The 16,983-nt window shown below is 42.0% G+C and overlaps 1 protein-coding gene across 1 annotated transcript in view; it reads right to left on the reverse strand.

Moving 5' to 3' along the window:
- The window catches only part of LOC129333389 (cadherin-10), a 141,383-nt gene that overhangs the window by 57,493 nt on the left and 66,907 nt on the right, over positions 1–16,983 (reverse strand). The window contains exon 2 of the mRNA XM_054985010.1: positions 10,889–11,183. Coding sequence (XP_054840985.1) covers positions 10,889–11,183 — 295 coding nt within the window. The remainder of the gene's footprint in view (positions 1–10,888; positions 11,184–16,983) is intronic.

A 16,983-nucleotide genomic window follows, 5' to 3' on the forward strand; every position in this document is an offset into this window, starting at 1 on the left:
TACGAATCACAGAAAACATTGCTGAGATCATTATCAGTAAAATAATAGTTAATTTAAAGTGGATACACCATGCTAAGAGAGGAACTAGATAGCAGTGGAGATGCATAAGTCACAGGAACTAACAGTACCACATTTCCTTTTCTCTTCTTGGTAACCAAGATGCATAGCATGACATCATTGTCCTCTAATGATGCCATCCTAAGTACAGTTTCTCCCTCCTTAGCCCTCTGGCTTCAGCAGAATTAGAAGGGTGTGTCTCTACTTAGATGGCACTATAAGTTCTGCAGTACATAATGTGGGAGTTCATGTGCTCTGAAGCTGCCCCAATCCTTTCTGTGAATGTGCTGCTATTGTGAACACGACACATGTTCTGACATGGACATCCCATGTCTACCTTTGGTGCTGCTAACACCCATGTCCTTGTGTGAGTACCAAGCACCTATTACTCTATTACTAGGGTCACCTCAGTTCTGCAGTAATGGAAGCCAACTTCTATTATCCTCAATAGTCCAGAAAATACATATCAATATTGTGAATGGAAAATATGCTTATATGAAGTGTATCACTTTAGGCACGTTACTCTCTATCTGATGTATTAACAAATTTGAGATAAGAGGCAGCAGGAAGGAAGGTATAACTCAGTGAGGTACAGTAGTAACATGGGCAAGCAAATTTTCCTTAGTTCTCTTCTTTTGCTCTTCTGGAAGTTGACTCTTGCTGTTTTCTCCTTCTTCTTAACTCTAGTTTAATTAGGAAGTCTTCTAAATTTAATTAATTCCAGAACTGGAATACGTACCACTGAGGGCCAAGCTACAAGTGACAAATGACACTTGAACAGCAAGTGTATTTATCCCTGTTCACTTGCCCTCCACTCAATCCACTTGCCATTCAAGTGTCATTCGTCACTTGTAGCTTGGCCCTAAGACAACATTGAGTTCCCCCAAATATATGTGCATGCCACCCCCAAACGAGAACATTCACTTTACCAATATTGATGTAATATTGCTTGATTTAATCATACCTATGGAGTGTATCTCATAAAAGATTTCTACAAGGCATAACAGTGCTTCACAAGCAGATGTGGTAACATTACTCCTTGCTGTCTCCTGGCACTAAGTGAAAGTGACTGTATCTTCACTATCTTCTCCTATGCACTACCAGTCCCATCTCCTTTCTCAAAATTCTCAAAGTGTCCCCAGCCTCATTGAGGTTGGGAAGCCCTTTATCAAAGTATTGGTTCAAGTTTGGAATCATGACCAGAACTCCAAACTTCAAAATTCAGAACTCCAACTCCAAAATTCAGGGAATATCTCCACCTTGAAGACTGTGTTGTTTTTGTTATTGTTTTGATTTGAATTATTTATTGTTGTTTTTGTTAGTTTTAACAAACTAATAAAGAAAGTTCCATTTAGATAAAATGGAAATTCTAACTGATGCAGATTTGATACAATATTGCAGATGTGATATGAGATTCCAGAATCATGTGTGAATCATACGTGCATACATGCCGTCGAGTTGCAACTGACTTAGGTTGACCCTAGCAAAGGGCTTCAAGGCAAGTGACATATAGATGTTGTTTTCTGTTGCCTTCCTCTGCAGAGCCTTCCTTTGTGGTTCCCCATCTGAGTACTGACCCTGTTTAGCTTCCAAGAGCTGACAATATGGGGCTATATCATGCCACCTTTCATTCCAATGTAAATCATAAGAGGAGACAAAACAACTGTATTGCACCTGCAGTACAAAACTCTGAATCTAATTGCCTTCTACAAGGCCAATCCTTAGACAACAGAGATCACAGGCAAAGCATGAATGGTCTTTCACTGGCAGTTGCTCCGGACATCCAGTACTGTGTGATATTGTCAGGTGCTCAGGATCACCTGTCATATTCAATACCTCCTGCAGCTGAAGCTGATGCTTTCTGTTATTCGAATTTGGGGTGGGAAACTGGGAATGGAAGCTGTTTGTTCCTGTTGTAATCTCTCCCGAGCCTGGGAGCCTGCTTGACCTTGAGCAGCCCATGAATCACACAGCCTTTTTTCCTGACTGCAGAGTTAGAGAGCTGTTAGAAGAAAGGGGGGGGATTAGGAGTAGCATTGGGGAACCTATTTCTGCGTGATACTTGTCCATAGTCACCAACAGACATGGGCATGAACCACAAAAAAAAAAAATAACAAACCCGTGGTTCATGGTTTGTTGCCACCGACAAACCCGAACTCACGAACCGTAATGAACATTTCCCGCTGATGAACCTATTCATGGTTCGTGGTTTGTGGGGGTCAAAACGGCCCCTGTTGGACTTAGAGAGCCCATATTCACAGGGAGTGTTTAGCAGGCTCTCCTCCAGCCAGCATCCAAGTTTGGTCAAGAGCAACACAGGAGGTCTGTGGTTGGCCGTCAGAGCTGCCTATCAGGGTTTGCAGGGATGAGACTGGAGTGCCCTTGGCTACAGAACACCCCCTCCCTCCTCCGGGTGTCTTCTCCCATGTAACCAATTGTAACCAATTTGCAGCTCCATGGTTGGAAGGAAGACCTGCCGATCAAGGTAAGCTGGGCTTCCATTCAGGTCTCCAAAGCGACAGAAGGAGTGCAGACAGAGTTCAGGCATTCCCCCAGCTCCGTTGCCAAAGGAATTGATTGATGGTGGCTGACTGTCTGGCTTCACGAACCACGGATGGACGCAATGAACTAGGCTTCTTACAAATGCTGGTTCATTGGCCATGGACCCTCACGAACTGCCGGATCGCGAACAGATGATCAAGCGGTCCATGGGTTTTTTGCGTTTGTAATGTGGTTCATGCCCATGTCTAGTCACAATCCTAGCAAGGATGGCATAAGTGTATGATACTGATATCCCATCAATAAAGAACGTTTATTCATGAAGTGAAGTCTCTTGAGAGTACTGGCTCCAAACTTTGTAAAAAGATTATATTCCACTTTTTCCCTCAATGGGGACCCAAAAAGCTTATCACATTGTTCTCCCTTCGTCCATTTTGCCCTAACAACAACAATCCTGCAAGTTGAGTTAGGCTTAGAGGTTGTGACAAACAGAGTAACCTGGGAAGCTTCAATGGCAGAGCAGAGATTCAAACCCCATTCTTCGAGGGCCTAATCTGACACTTGAACCTCTATGCCATGCCAAGTCTTATGGAAGCTCTCATGAAGTGCCCAGTGGTTGGTAGCTGCTAGATCTGTCCCAGTGGTTGGTAGCTGCTAGACCTGTCCTCTATGAATTCTTTAAAAAAGGAATACAAGTCAGTTGGCCATCACATCTTGTGCCAGAGGGGCCTATTCATCACCCAAATTGTAATTAATACTTTAAGTTAAGTATGCATATCCTCAAATATCAACTTCTGTGAAGAAACCCTGGACTGTGTCTTCCGTATTTGCTTCAGGCACACGATGTAGCTAAAATACCTAATAATTAAAAACCTGAAGCTGGGATTCAGTCTGTTCGATCACTTCATAATTAATAATTTGACTGGTGTTAAAGGCATGGGTAGTGTTCTTCCCTGTAGCTTCCTTGTTTTCAGTTTCAAGTCTCTAATCAGCTGGAAGACTAATTCATTCCAATCAATTTGAATACATTAAGGGCCTTCTCTTCTGTTTCATCTCTACATTTAGCCATTTTTTAAACGATGCAGCCTTCAAAGACTTAGTTCTGAGGTAAAATTAAAGTGAGCCCTGATTCACCCTCGCAGAGCAACCCAGCCTGCTACATTTCCGCATATTAGACTGCTTCCTTTTTAGAAAATCATTTATTGTTTGCCAGCCAATTTTTAATCCCCTTCAGTAGTGGGCTCGTGTGTGCCACGCTTTGTCGATCGAATCTTTTGAAGAGCAACTAGTTCTTTTGCATGGGAGAAAATCAGAAGCATTTAAGAAGCCAAACAAATGGCATGGCACTGTTTTCTGTTTTGTTTTCCAGCTTAATAACAGGTTGGAATTTTCCTCAGGTTCATCAAACAGCAATCTTTTCATATGTCTTCTTTATATTTTATACATTCACTTTTTAACAGGATCAGGCTTAGCCATACTGGTGTGGTGAGCTTTAGCAAAGTTTCCATAGCTTAGCAGTAGTCTGTATATTTTGTCTGTAACAAGTTCGAGTTTCTGTTCCTGGGACTTTCAGTGAAAAGATTCTCCAATAAAAATAGCTATAAATAATGGTCTTTTGGAAAGGTTTAAAGATGTAAGGCCTTTTTAGGAATTATGTTTGTGGCATTCAATAACTGAGAACACTACATATAATCCTCTTATTTTGCACAATTGCCATGTTGTCTGCAAAGAGTAACATGTGTATTTTGCTGCTTCAGTACATGTGAACACATACCCTTGAAATTCTGAGTTTGTGGCAGCACGTGCCATGGTTGGAATATACGTGTTATCCTTTTCAGACAAAATGGAGGTTAAACATAGACAATCACATATGGTGCACTCTTCTATTATGTGAGACAGGAATGTTGGAAATATATCATCTTAAACAAGATATAACTAAGCTATGAATATAGAAAATCAGCGTCAAGCTGGGGGCTATTCAGTATATTAAGAGATGATGCTATTAACTTGTTCATAAATGAGCTGGAATTAGGGGTGAGCAGTAAAGTATGTAGACATGCAGCTTTTTAAAGAGTTGGGTCTGGGTTCTCCAGCCTCAACTCAGGTTTCTCACAGCCACTCAGCACTTGTGTGGAAAGGTTATTAAAAAATAAAGGAGAGCCCGAACAGCCTCAGAATGCCACCACATGGAGAGGAAGGCTCCTGTCTCCTCCCTCAAGCCATTGTCCAAAATAGTGAGTGCAGGGAGTCTCTGTTTTTGTTACTCCATGTGGAGTATTCTGTTCACATGGAGTAGTGAAAACAGGGAAATAACTTCCCCCTATACTATTTTGGGTTGGGGGGCAGGAGTTCTTCCTTCCCCCACAGTAGCATTCTGAGGCCAACTGGGCTTTCCTTTATTTTTTAACAGCCATTCTTCACAGCTGCTGTGTGGCTGCAGGAACCCGAATTAAGTCTGGGACCAAAATATTTGTGATAGTATCTTTCAATATAAACCCATGCAAATAATTTGTCCCACAGAATCCAAATTAAGAAACCCCACTTTTTAAAAAGTTGAAATAAAGAAAATCAGGTAGCTCAGATTAAGTCTCGAAAAGATGGACTAATAAAATAAAATACATGTTGGAAAAGAACATTGAGTGGGGGGAAGCAAGTGAGTATACGATGTTCTTTTCAGCTGGTAAATTAGAAGGCAGGGTAACGAACAGGTCAGGGGAGACAGTCGGAATCTCCCTTTATAACAGGCCTTTTTATTTTAATTACTATATTTGGAGCTAAGGTATTACATTAAATGTGACAGGTTCAGTGTCTACCATTAATCCGGTTAAGCCAGCAGATTCCTAATATCGTTAAAAAGACAGAAAATTGTCAATTATTTTAAGTTTACTATTTAACCATTGTTTTTTTTTTTTTTTGCCTCAGACACCAAACTGCCTTGAGCCATCTCATCCCCTCTCCCCTTTAGAGGACTGAAATTATTGGGTTGGAATGAAACTATAGTAAACATATAAATGTTATCTTGCAAAGCTTCAATATCAGCCACTAATACCCATCATTCTGAGATGGTCTTTTGTATCATTCTGAGCAAAAAGCGTTATTTTGACATTTCGACTGGGAAGGGGATGCTATTGAACAAATGATGGAAGCATGAAGGAAGCTGTATTAAAAGGAATTATTGTGGATCTGGCAATAGGAAAAAGAGAACATATCACAGTAATGATGGAGTGAACAAAACTGCCTGGGGAGTCGTGGAAGCAGCAGCCACTATAAATAGATTTTGTTGGACTTCTGAAGAGAAAGACAAAAGGAACACTGACTTTAAAAGGATAGCAGGGTAACTGTTGCAGACCATCTGTGAACCCAGAGGGAGGTCACACCTGTGTGAAGGTCTCATTGATATCCCTCAGGTAGGAGGGCAGAAGAGATTAGAAGGCCAAGAGACCAACTAGGGAGGAACGATGACAGCAATCAGCAACACTGAGTAAATTGGAGCCTGAGTAATTCATAGGATGAGCTGCTAACCCCTGAAGATGGAAGGTAGGTGAAAGGTGGACAAAGAAATTAAAGGTGAAGCCTAGAAGTGGGTTAGGATTGAATGGAAGGGACACAGTAAAAGAACAGTGGAGTCAAATCATAAAGAAAAGTTTAAGAGCTAGAAAGCCTTTCTGTGGCCTCAGAACCTCTATAGGAACAGACAAAGGGAAGACAGATAACTGAACCAGAGAAGAGAGAAAGAACAGAGGTTTCAAGTTGCAGCTAAGGGAGAAAAACGGTGCAAAAAATAATTCTTCATAAGGTGCTGCTGTTTGAGAGACAAATGTCATTGCGGAGGAAGATCCTCAAACAGGGGCTTAGAATAGAGCCTCCAGACCTTTTAATCCAGTCCTGAGACACTCAGGATAATCACTGATTGTTTCATAGACGGTGGATTAATATTTAGGCCGTAAGTACTACTTGTAGAGTGTGGAGATGCATAGAGAGGAAGTTAAACAGCTGGTGCTGCTGGGTGCTGTTCATAATGCGACTGAGATATGTTGGCGCTCCAAATCAATTCTGTCACGCTCGATAGGACTCCTGGCTTGGTTTTCTTTAAAGAAATACTTGCATTGAATTAATTGATTTAGATAATTATAGCCTGTTTTTCTAGCCAACAGGGACCAAAAGTAGCTGATATAATTCTCCTCTCCTCCTTTTTATCTTCACAACTGCCCTGTGAAACTGGGAAAGACTGACCGGTCTAAGGTTACCCACTGAGCTTCCATGGCAGTGTGGGAAAGTTCTACCTGGGTCTCCCAGATCCTAATCTACCATTCAAGCCACTACACCATGGAGATTCGGTTTCGTTTTCTCAGCCATGCCGGACGCTCCTCTCGGCTGGTCCGGGAGGAAACGACCGGGCACCCTGACCGGGCGGCTGATCCGCAAGGATTAGCCCCCAGGACTCCCAGGGAGGGAGCCAGGGTCCGGGACGCGGTGGGAAGAACTCCCCGAAATCAATGCGGGGGGGGGAATTGCCCGTTTGTCCCTATGGAGGTCGGCAGATGTGCGCGGCGCCTCGAGTGCCGCCGGGCAACGAGAAACGGCAAGTAAAAGAAACAGGCGGAAGCCTGTAAACAAGCGAATCCCTTCTGTTTTACAAGCGTTTGTGAAGAAGAGGTTGATCTGAAGAAGACTCGCTCTTCCCCTTCGTTGAGTTCCAGAATTTTGTTGGCGCCCCCCCCCCCCAAATGGCAGCAAAGAAGCAAAGTCCCGCTCTCGGTAAGTCAATCTCGGCTACTTTGAAGGGGGAGTCGCTCGAAGAGTTGGTGCGCAGGGCGGTGGTGGAAGCCATAAAACCCTTTGTTGACAAGCTGAACGAAACTGATCAAAGGGTGGGCTTAATTGAAAGCGAGGTGAAAACCATTAAGGCAGCAGCGGGGGGGGGCAGAAAAGTCTGCTCTGGAAAGTGCGTCACTTGTGAAGGCTACAAAAAAGGAGCTGAAGTTGGTGGAGAACCAGCTGATCGGGCTACAGGTGGAACGAACGCAGACAATTTTGCGTCTCCAAAACGTGAAAGAGGAGGAAAATGAGGATCTGTGGGATTTGGTCTCGGAACTACTGGCGACACCCGCGAGGACGACTAAAGAAGAGGTTAAAAGCGCCATTTTGGAGGTCCGTCGGGCTTCTTCAAAATATGCAACAAAGCGACAGTTGCCTCGTGAGATCATTATTGACTTTTCATCTAAAAAGATTCGGGACACCATCCTATATAACTCATACAATGCGGATTTGGACTTTATGGGTTTGAAAGTCAAGATTTTGAAGGACGTTCCATTTCTAGTCCGGAAACGGCGTTTTAAATATAAAAAGTTTGCAGCTCTTCTGAGGGACCATGGAATAAAGTACAAATGGTTATTCCCGGAAGGAATATGGTTCAGATATAAAGATCAGGCCTATAAGATATTATCAGAAGATCAACTAAAGGATTTTGAGAATAAAAAACCAGAACTCTGCTGCACCAAGAACGAAGAAAGGGAGGAGCCGGAGGGGGGGGGGAGGAGGAGGAGAGCATCGCAACAGCAGTTGCACAGAGAGAACTGCGTCCGGGACCTAGAAGGGGGAGGAAAGTTTAATCAGAATTTGAAATGTTTATTCTCTGTATGATTAACCACTCCATCATTACTCTATGGAGCTATTTTTGTATTATGACAGTATGAAGGGAAACATTGAAGTGTAGTGTTTAGTGTTTGTAGTTCATTCCCCCCCCTTTTCTTCTTCCACCCCCCTTTGTCCCTTCCCTCTCCCCTTTCCTTGTGATAGTCTGGTGTAGTGTCTTGTAGTTATGAAAATAAAAAAATTTATAAAAAAAAAAAGCCACTACACCATGCACTGGGATAGTTAGGTAAGGTCTTTTTAACCTGCACATTCCTCCAGCATTAGGATACTGCATTTTTATCCATCTGTTTTGCATTCTGAGGTCCGAATCACCCCAAGAGCAGCACTGTGGCTGCTTGAAAGACCGCTGTCTTGGTCAGCTATTCATATGAAGTCATTTGCCAGAAAAGGCACAACAGCTACTAGTAAAGAACACTTGCATGCTAGATTCACAAACTGCTTCTAGTAATTTTTGGATGACCTCCGTTCTCCCTCCAAATCCTAGCCTGATTCAATGGAGTAAAAAGAGCCAAAGAACTCCCACCATTCACTGTACCATCCCGTGATGTCTGATGGGGGTGCCACCCTCTATACTAATGTATACCTCATGTGCATTTTTGGAATTTTCCAACCATCAGGGAGCCTTAGGATATTTTTATTGAATACTCCCCCATTCTGGATAACATAGCAGTAGCTTATAAATTTGTGACGGCCTATGGCTATAGACAATAAACTCTTTGGTACTTGGTATTTATATCTGGATATATTCCCTGAGTGCTGATTTATGGTTGCTTTCATCCAGATGTGGAAGAGTGTGTTTTTTCCTCTTTAAATTGGTGTTATTTAGCTGGAGGTTGAGTGGACAAGGGGAAATGTCCCCATCCCCCACACTGGGTAATGTTGAATGTGTTGCTTGTTGCTTCTAATTATATTGAAGTAATTTTTTGTCAATCTCCTCTACAAAACATATAAAATGTCAACAGCGAAAACACAACACCCCAACACTGTGATTTATACTTCATATCTTCATGAAGAATGAGATGTCAAAATGCCTATCCACCCTTTCAGGCTTCTTTATAAATCACAGCATCTTGGATGAAGTCTTCAGTGTTGAGTCTCGTAAGTGAAATTTCAAACACAAACAAGGAGGGAAAATGTACAGCTAGATTAATAAGATTTTTGAGTTCAAGTTAATCCAGCAAGGGAACCAGGATATGACATGCTTCCACCTGCTATGCTGCATGATTTTAAATTCTGATGCTTTCATGGGTTGAGGTATATTGCATTCGGCTACATTCATCTTCTGAAGCAGCCAAGATGGTTAAAACGGCACAGCTTGGACTTCCACGCAAGACAGCTAGCAGCATTTTCTGTTGTTTTTTCCCTCAGCCAACTGTGCCTAAGCTCAGGAAGCAATTAGTTCTAACATTTGCAATGGGGAAGAAGTACTTCTCCTAATAAGTTGAGGGAAGGGAGGTGAGGTATTGTCTTCCATAACACTTATTTTGACCATTTTGATTCGACTAGTTTCTGACTAGGTACGTGTTGTGCAACAAAAAGGTGGACAAATCACTTAGATGTGTCTGAGCCCTAATCCAGTAGAGTATACCAGATTGCTTTAGGCATCTTCCTGCTGTGTAACACTGTGATTATAGAGAAGTATTCTGTTATGTGGATTAATCCGTTAGGAATGATTTTGTCAAGGTGGATTTACACTCACTTTTGAGTTCTGTCTCAGGGCCATTTTATACAACTCACCAAAATCAAGAGGAAAAGCTTTTCCTGGAGTGTACTTCTTCAGATTGGAGGGGTGCATGAGGGTATTTTTTTAATGTCCCAGCATTGAATTTTACTTTAGTTAATTTCTAAAGAGCCTACATGGTCCCCCAAGTGATTCACAATATAGTTTGACTCAATGTACATAGTGAAAAAGATAAACACTCGAGGCCTTTAAAATTAAATAGCAGATGAGAGAGAAAACCCGGAAGATACATCTTTCGTGTACTTGGCATCCAAATCATTTAGGTCAAAACCATCAACTTTGTACTAGGACTGGACACGAATTGGAAGCCAAGGTAGATGGCACAACAGTAGCTCCACACGATCTCCTCAGTGAATCCCAGAATAGCCCCTGGTTGCCACATTTTGTACCAGCCTCAATTTCAAAACAGTCTACATTACATACATATGTGTCTGTTACCATATACAGTATATTACAGTATATTTAAAGCAAGTAGAAAAATAGCCTATTTGGAAAGTAACTCTAGGGTAATTTTCTACATGCCAGGAGGTTATTTTGTGGGAAACATTCAAACAAGTAAATCACCTCAACCTGAAGTGCAAAAGGCCAAAAAGGCTTATCTTTCAGAATTGTATCCAGTCAGCTTTTTTACTCCATCTCACCTCCCTCCAATATGCCTTTTTCCTCATGCAGGTACCCATGATCCTCAGCAGAGATTTGGGGGGGATACAAGGGGGCCCCCTTCTTCTCCAATGGAAAACCTGGTTAGATCCCACTCATTATCTGACTCTCAGATAAGATGACCTTTTGAGGTCCCTTTCAGTTCTGTATGTTTTGCAGAAGTTAGCACCAAACATCTCCTTGCCTTTCCACATCTTAGAACCCTTCCCTGAATTTATGACAGTGGGAGATCCTTGTGTCTAAAAGTAATTGTTCACATTTAAATGTGATACTTACCAACCATTGACATTTCAGGAACGCTTGCGGTATAAACTTCTTCTGGAAACATTGGTTCATTGTCGTTGATATCGTGGATTTTGATGACAAACTCTGATTCAGGCTCCACCGGCCTGAGCGTTCTTCTGTTAATAGCCTGGGCACGTAGGGTGTAGTACGCTTTCTCTTCCCTGTCAATTCTTCTTGTGGCATGAATGTCACCTGTTTTCTCATCAATAATAAAAAGAGTGCCAGCCCCATCTCCTGACAAAATGTACTTGAGAGAGCCATCTCCTTTGTCCTGGTCAGAGTGAAGCTTGAGGATAAGAAAAACGGGATGAGGGAAGAAAGAAAAAGAGGTGTGTAGCTTTTAATAAAAGAGAGCCAGTTCTTTACATGACAGCAAATCACACAGGGTGCATCAAACAAGTGACGCGTTGACAAAGCCAAGTCCCTTTCCATTTTTGTTGATGCCACACAGTGTAGCATGTGCATTGCATTGAGGTTCTCTTTCCCCCAACACCCTTAACACAGAGAATAATCCTACAAGTTTGTCTCCCACAGCAGATTTTAGAGGTTTTTTTCCCCCACCAACACCTGTTCTGTGCCGTGGAACATTTGTGTCACAAATCTTAAAGAAGAATTTTATGTTAATACTGACCTTTTCTTTCCTTGAAAAAGAACCTATTAAACATTCACAACCTGCTGTGTTAGTTGTAAATTCTCTAAGCAGATAAAGGATGTGGCAGGAAACATGATAATTAAGGGAAGATGCATAACTGGTGTTAGTGTTGCACTCTTTTCTCCTTCTAAAATCTTAGTATTTGTTCCAACAGAGTAAATGGAGAATACACATAAAGAAGTGAGGGAATATTGGAGTGGTATAACTATGAACCTTATGTTACTACAGTGGTGGAAAGTGCCATCAAATTGTAGCTGACATGGTTATTCTTGCTGTGGTTTTCAACACAAGAGACAAGAGACTGACAAAGGTGGTTCATTGTTGACTGCCTCTGCATAGCAACTGGGGGTCTTTGTTGGTGGTCTCCTGTCCAATTACTAACCAGGGCTGCCCCTGCTTAGTTTCCAAAATCTGACAAGATCAAGTTTGTCAGGGCTTTTAACCACTGACACCACACCTGGCCAACTTACTTGGTGGTCTGAAATAAAATTATAGATAAGAGGAAGGCAATTCACAACACTTGTGGCAATCAATAGAACACAAGACTACCTTGCTACACATGGGCACCCAAAACCTAAGGTGGCATGTTGACTCATGGGCAGTATTGAGTCAGCTTACTCCTAGTGCCTTTGCTCAACTTCAACCCCATTTCTTTTGCTGGTTCCCCAGCATTTTCACATATATTGTGGGGTGTTTGGGACTCTAACTAAAAACTTGCCTGTCTCTGCTATTGATGGCATTTTCACTACTCCTCCAGCAGCTTCATCTACTGAAGATAGCATTGCCGGACCAAGGCTGGCAGCTAGTGGAAGAATCCCCTATAGAGGGGGCATGGCCTGGAAGTGATGCCATCGAGTCACTGATGATGATTATAACAACAACAACAACATTCGATTTATATACCGCCCTTCAGGACAACTTAATGCCCACTCAGGGCCAAGCTACACATGACGAATGACACTTGAACGGCAAGTGGATTGAATGGAGGGCAAGTGAACAGGGAGAAATACACTTGCCGTTCAAGTGTCATTCGTCATGTGTAGCTTGGCCCTCAGAGTGATTTACAAAGTATGCTGATGTTATCCCCACAACAAAACATTCTGTGAGGTGGGTGGGACTGAGAGAGCTCCAGAGAGCCATGACTAGCCCCAGGTCACCCAGCTGGCTTCAAGTGAGGAGTAGGGAATCAAACCTGACTCTCCAGATTAGAGTCCCATGCTCTTAACCACTACACTAAACTGGATAATTAGGGATGAGCACCAAGAAAGTTTCCATTTCAGTTTCAGTTCTGGGGATTCCAGAATCATTCAATTTTATTATTAGTTTGTTTTGGTTGGGCCAATATCAGTTCTGAACTGATCCATTTGTGGGGCTTTTTTGTTTTGGTTGCGTGTACATTGGCCACACATGTGCAAACACATGCTGTTCTTTCCGAGAGGCGAAGAACAATGAGGCTCTGGGGCAGCCAAAAACAGCATCAACCGTTAGTTCCCCTCCTAGTCTAAACCATTGATCCACTGAGTTTTTTCTCAAGCACAATAACACACATACACACACAACAGTGGACCCATAGAAGGTGAGGGTTGGTGGGTGGAGTAGCGAGGTGTTCCCAAGTAGGACAGTGTTCCACCTAGTTCAGCCAAGCAACATTAAAAATAAGCCTATTTCATGTTCTCTTTTATTTCTAGCATGCCCATAACTTATCAGCTTTGCATTCTGCTGTTGCTTGTTGGTTTCATGTTTCCCTGTGCTTTGCTCCCACAATGAAGGGCAAGTTCAAATCCCTTCTCTTGATGCTCAGCATTCCACAGAAAAATGGAGCATTCTTGCTGCCAATCTTCTCTGTTACTCAATGCAGGCAGGAAGACAGGCAGAATCATTGGCTGAATTTCTCCCTCTCCTCCCAAACAGATCTAAGTTTTCCTTTTGCTGAGGGGGACAGGAAGGATTGTTTTTGAAAGGGAAGATTTATATATTTGCCAATTAACTCAGAGAGTCAGCCCTGAAAGACTACGGAAGTGGATTTAGAACAATCTTTAGATATGAAAATACCATGGTACAGCTATCTCCAGTTACAACATTTAATGAGAGACTTAAATATACAGAAAGCACTAAAGAGACATAAAACTGACTTTGAAAAAATACTCAATACAAATGAGGGCACTACAAGAGGTTTACTCTCAATTATATATAAAATTTTGATTGGAGAGGATGCAGTTAAGGCTCCAAAATATCAAAAGACCTGGCAGACTATGTGTTCAATAGATTTGACAGAGAAACATTGGAATCACATCTGGAAATCATTTTCAACTATAGTCTTCCCTATTCAATTGCAAGCATTCACATTTTTGACGAACTGGTACCGAAAAATTATACTATATGGATAGATCTCCCTTATGCTAGAAGAATTGTAGGAATCCTGGCTCACTGCTGGTGGGCTTCCCTAAGAGTAAACAAATTTTGAGAGGACATCATAAAAAATATCCATTAAATAATTGGGTGTTCCATACCAAATTCACCAGAATCATTGCTGTTAAATGTCTGGGAAAACAGGTCTGATTTATAATCAAGGAGAGAACTTATAGCCATTCTAGTAGGAGCAACAAAAATGGCTATTGCAGCCAAATGGAAAGACAGCTGCTCTCCCACCATTCAAGCATGGCTTAAAAAAAATGGCAGTTTTTTCATTTATGAGAAAATATCACACGGTCTACAACCATCTGATACTGAAGATTCCCAAGACAAATTCACACAAATCTGGTTTCTGCTGCTGACTTACCCCAGTAAACATGGTATTCTACCACCCTCCTACGTCCCCCAGGTGCTCACGTCCTTCTGAAATATGTTGGAATGTTACATATGAATGGTAAGCTAAACTCTTTTGATGTTATTGTAATATACTCTATATTCAGTTTTAATCTCTTCTTGCACACTGTTATATTTGATTTCTCTATTGAATTGTTATTATTGTAAATTGAATTCTCTATTGCAATCTCTGCAATATATACTTTTAAAGAGCAACAATAAAGGTTTGTTTTTTTAAAAAAAGACTATGGAAGTGATCCTAAATGGTCTCCTCAGATGGAAGTCCAATGTTATTCAACAGTGCTTACTTCCAGGGAAGTCTTTTTAGAATTGCAGTGTATGAGTGAAGTCTTCCAGGGCTTTTATCAAGTTTGATAGAAGTTTTGTCCATATCAGTAAACAGGAACAGCTTAACAAATAGTAACATCTAACTCTGTATAAGACAGTTAGCTAGTTCAGAAAGTTTAAACAGATTCACAACAGATTTATTAAGCAATTACTTCTCATTTCTGCTTCATTACCTTGTTTCTACAATGCTTCTCTCTTTGATAATCAGTGTATCTAATTCTCAGCATTCCCCATCTGTGGATACTTTAATCCAGAGATTGGAGCCATGAATAGAAAAGACATATCTATCTTTCCATCCTGCTTCTATTATTATTCTGCAGCTTTAAGAAGCAGATGCCTTCTGTGGCTGCTCCTAGACAACCACAATATTGCCAGTTGAAGCCTTGGTTTCTATCAGGAGAAAGCAGGGGGAGGGACAGGGGCCATTCCAGGAATGTTTTGGTCTTTAAGGGAGAATTCATTGGGTTCAAGCCTAGCAACCATTGGATGACTTGATACCACCTGAGTTCCAAGATGCAGGCCCAGTTGCTCACTATTCAACAGCAGCCCTCACATGAAAGCTTCTCCACCTGTGCTTCCTCTCACATTCACCTATAAGAGTTCAGCACAAAGGCTTGTGGTTGTTTCCCACTTCCCAGAAATTTCCGAACTTGAAGTAAATAGAAGGGAGAATATAATTTTTCCTCATTTTCCCCCTCAGGTGAGGAGCAATCTCCACATTTCTTCAAACTGAGCTTGAAGAAACTGCTGGATAGTTTGTATATCTTACTATATAATTGAGTAAGCGTGTTTCGGACAACTTACTTTATACCCTGGTGCGCCACCAGAAGGCACTGCTGTAGAGGAAAGTCCAGGTAACTAAACATATTGCTTCAGAAAACATTCCATAGTGGGAAGCCCAGGCAGGAAACAGGAGCAGAGCAGGTGGCAATGCCCACCCTACCTTAACCCAGCTGATATTAGGAGCCAAGCAGGGGACAATGCACAACCTCCCTTCAGCCAGCTGGTATTAGGAGTGGAACAAGTTGTAATGTCCACCACCACCTTAACCCAGCTGGTATTAGTACTGGAGCTGGTAGCAATGTCCACTCCCTTCAGGCAGCTGGTATTAGGATTGGAGCAGGTGGCAATGCCTGCTCCCTGCCTTAACCCAGCTGGTATTAGGAGCGGAGAAGGTGGCAATGCCTATCCCTTGCCTTACACCAGCTAGTATTAGGACCGGAGCAGGTAGCAATGCCTGCCCTTTGTATGAACTCAACAGAAAAGGAGGGGCCACCCCCGTTGTAGCTTACTATTTAAATGGAAACCCACGGGGGTTGTTAAGACTACTATGCACAGAATGCAAAAGCTTACTTTATACAGTAATCGTTTACTTGTAACTCAACATGCAAAATTCATAACATGAAAATTAATTTGTACATATTCAATAAGAGTATACATAGAATGAACCTGCAAAGTAAATATAAGTTAACCAGTGTCCAACTCGTGTCTTCTTAAATATCACAAACTGCTCCAACATAAATGATGTCTTCTCTGAACGCGAGTATCTTTATTTTCAGACGCACACAGCTGGGAGTAAAATAATATTGAGACTGACGCCCCTGATGAGGCGTTATCGAAATCTGAGCTTCAGCCGGCCCCAGATTGGGCGTGTCTCTTGCTTCCGAGTGAGCGACTTGCAGTGAAGTGGAATATACATGGACACTTTAACCCCTTGCTGCTTCGCGTTCAGAGAAGACATCATTTATGTTGGTGCAGTTTGTGATATTTAAGAAGACACGAGTTGGACACTGGTTAACTTATATTTACTTTGCAGGTTCATTCTATGTATACTCTTATTGAATATGTACAAATTAATTTTCATGTTATGAATTTTGCATGTTGAGTTACAAGTAAACGATTACTGTATAAAGTAAGCTTTTGCATTCTGTGCATAGTAGTCTTTGTATGAACTCAGCTGATATTAGGATCAAAGTAGGTGGCAATATCCACCCACCCTTCATGCAGCTGGGATCAGTAGCAGATCAGGTGGCAGTGCTGGCCCCCCACCTTAACCCATCTTATATTAGGAGTGGAGCATCTGGCAATGCCCCCACTTCATGCAGCTGGGATCAGGAGCAGAGCAGGTAAATATGTCCAGTCTCTGCCTTAACCCAGCCGGTATTAGGAGTGGAGCAGGTGGTAATGCCCACCCCCATCTTAACTCAGCTGGTATTAGGAGCAGAGTGCATTGGAATAGACGGCCACCCAATCCGGTTGATGTAATGTGAAAATCTCCAAG

Source organism: Eublepharis macularius, chromosome 7 (assembly GCF_028583425.1).
Source record: "Eublepharis macularius isolate TG4126 chromosome 7, MPM_Emac_v1.0, whole genome shotgun sequence".
NCBI classification, from domain to species: Eukaryota; Metazoa; Chordata; class Lepidosauria; order Squamata; family Eublepharidae; genus Eublepharis; species Eublepharis macularius.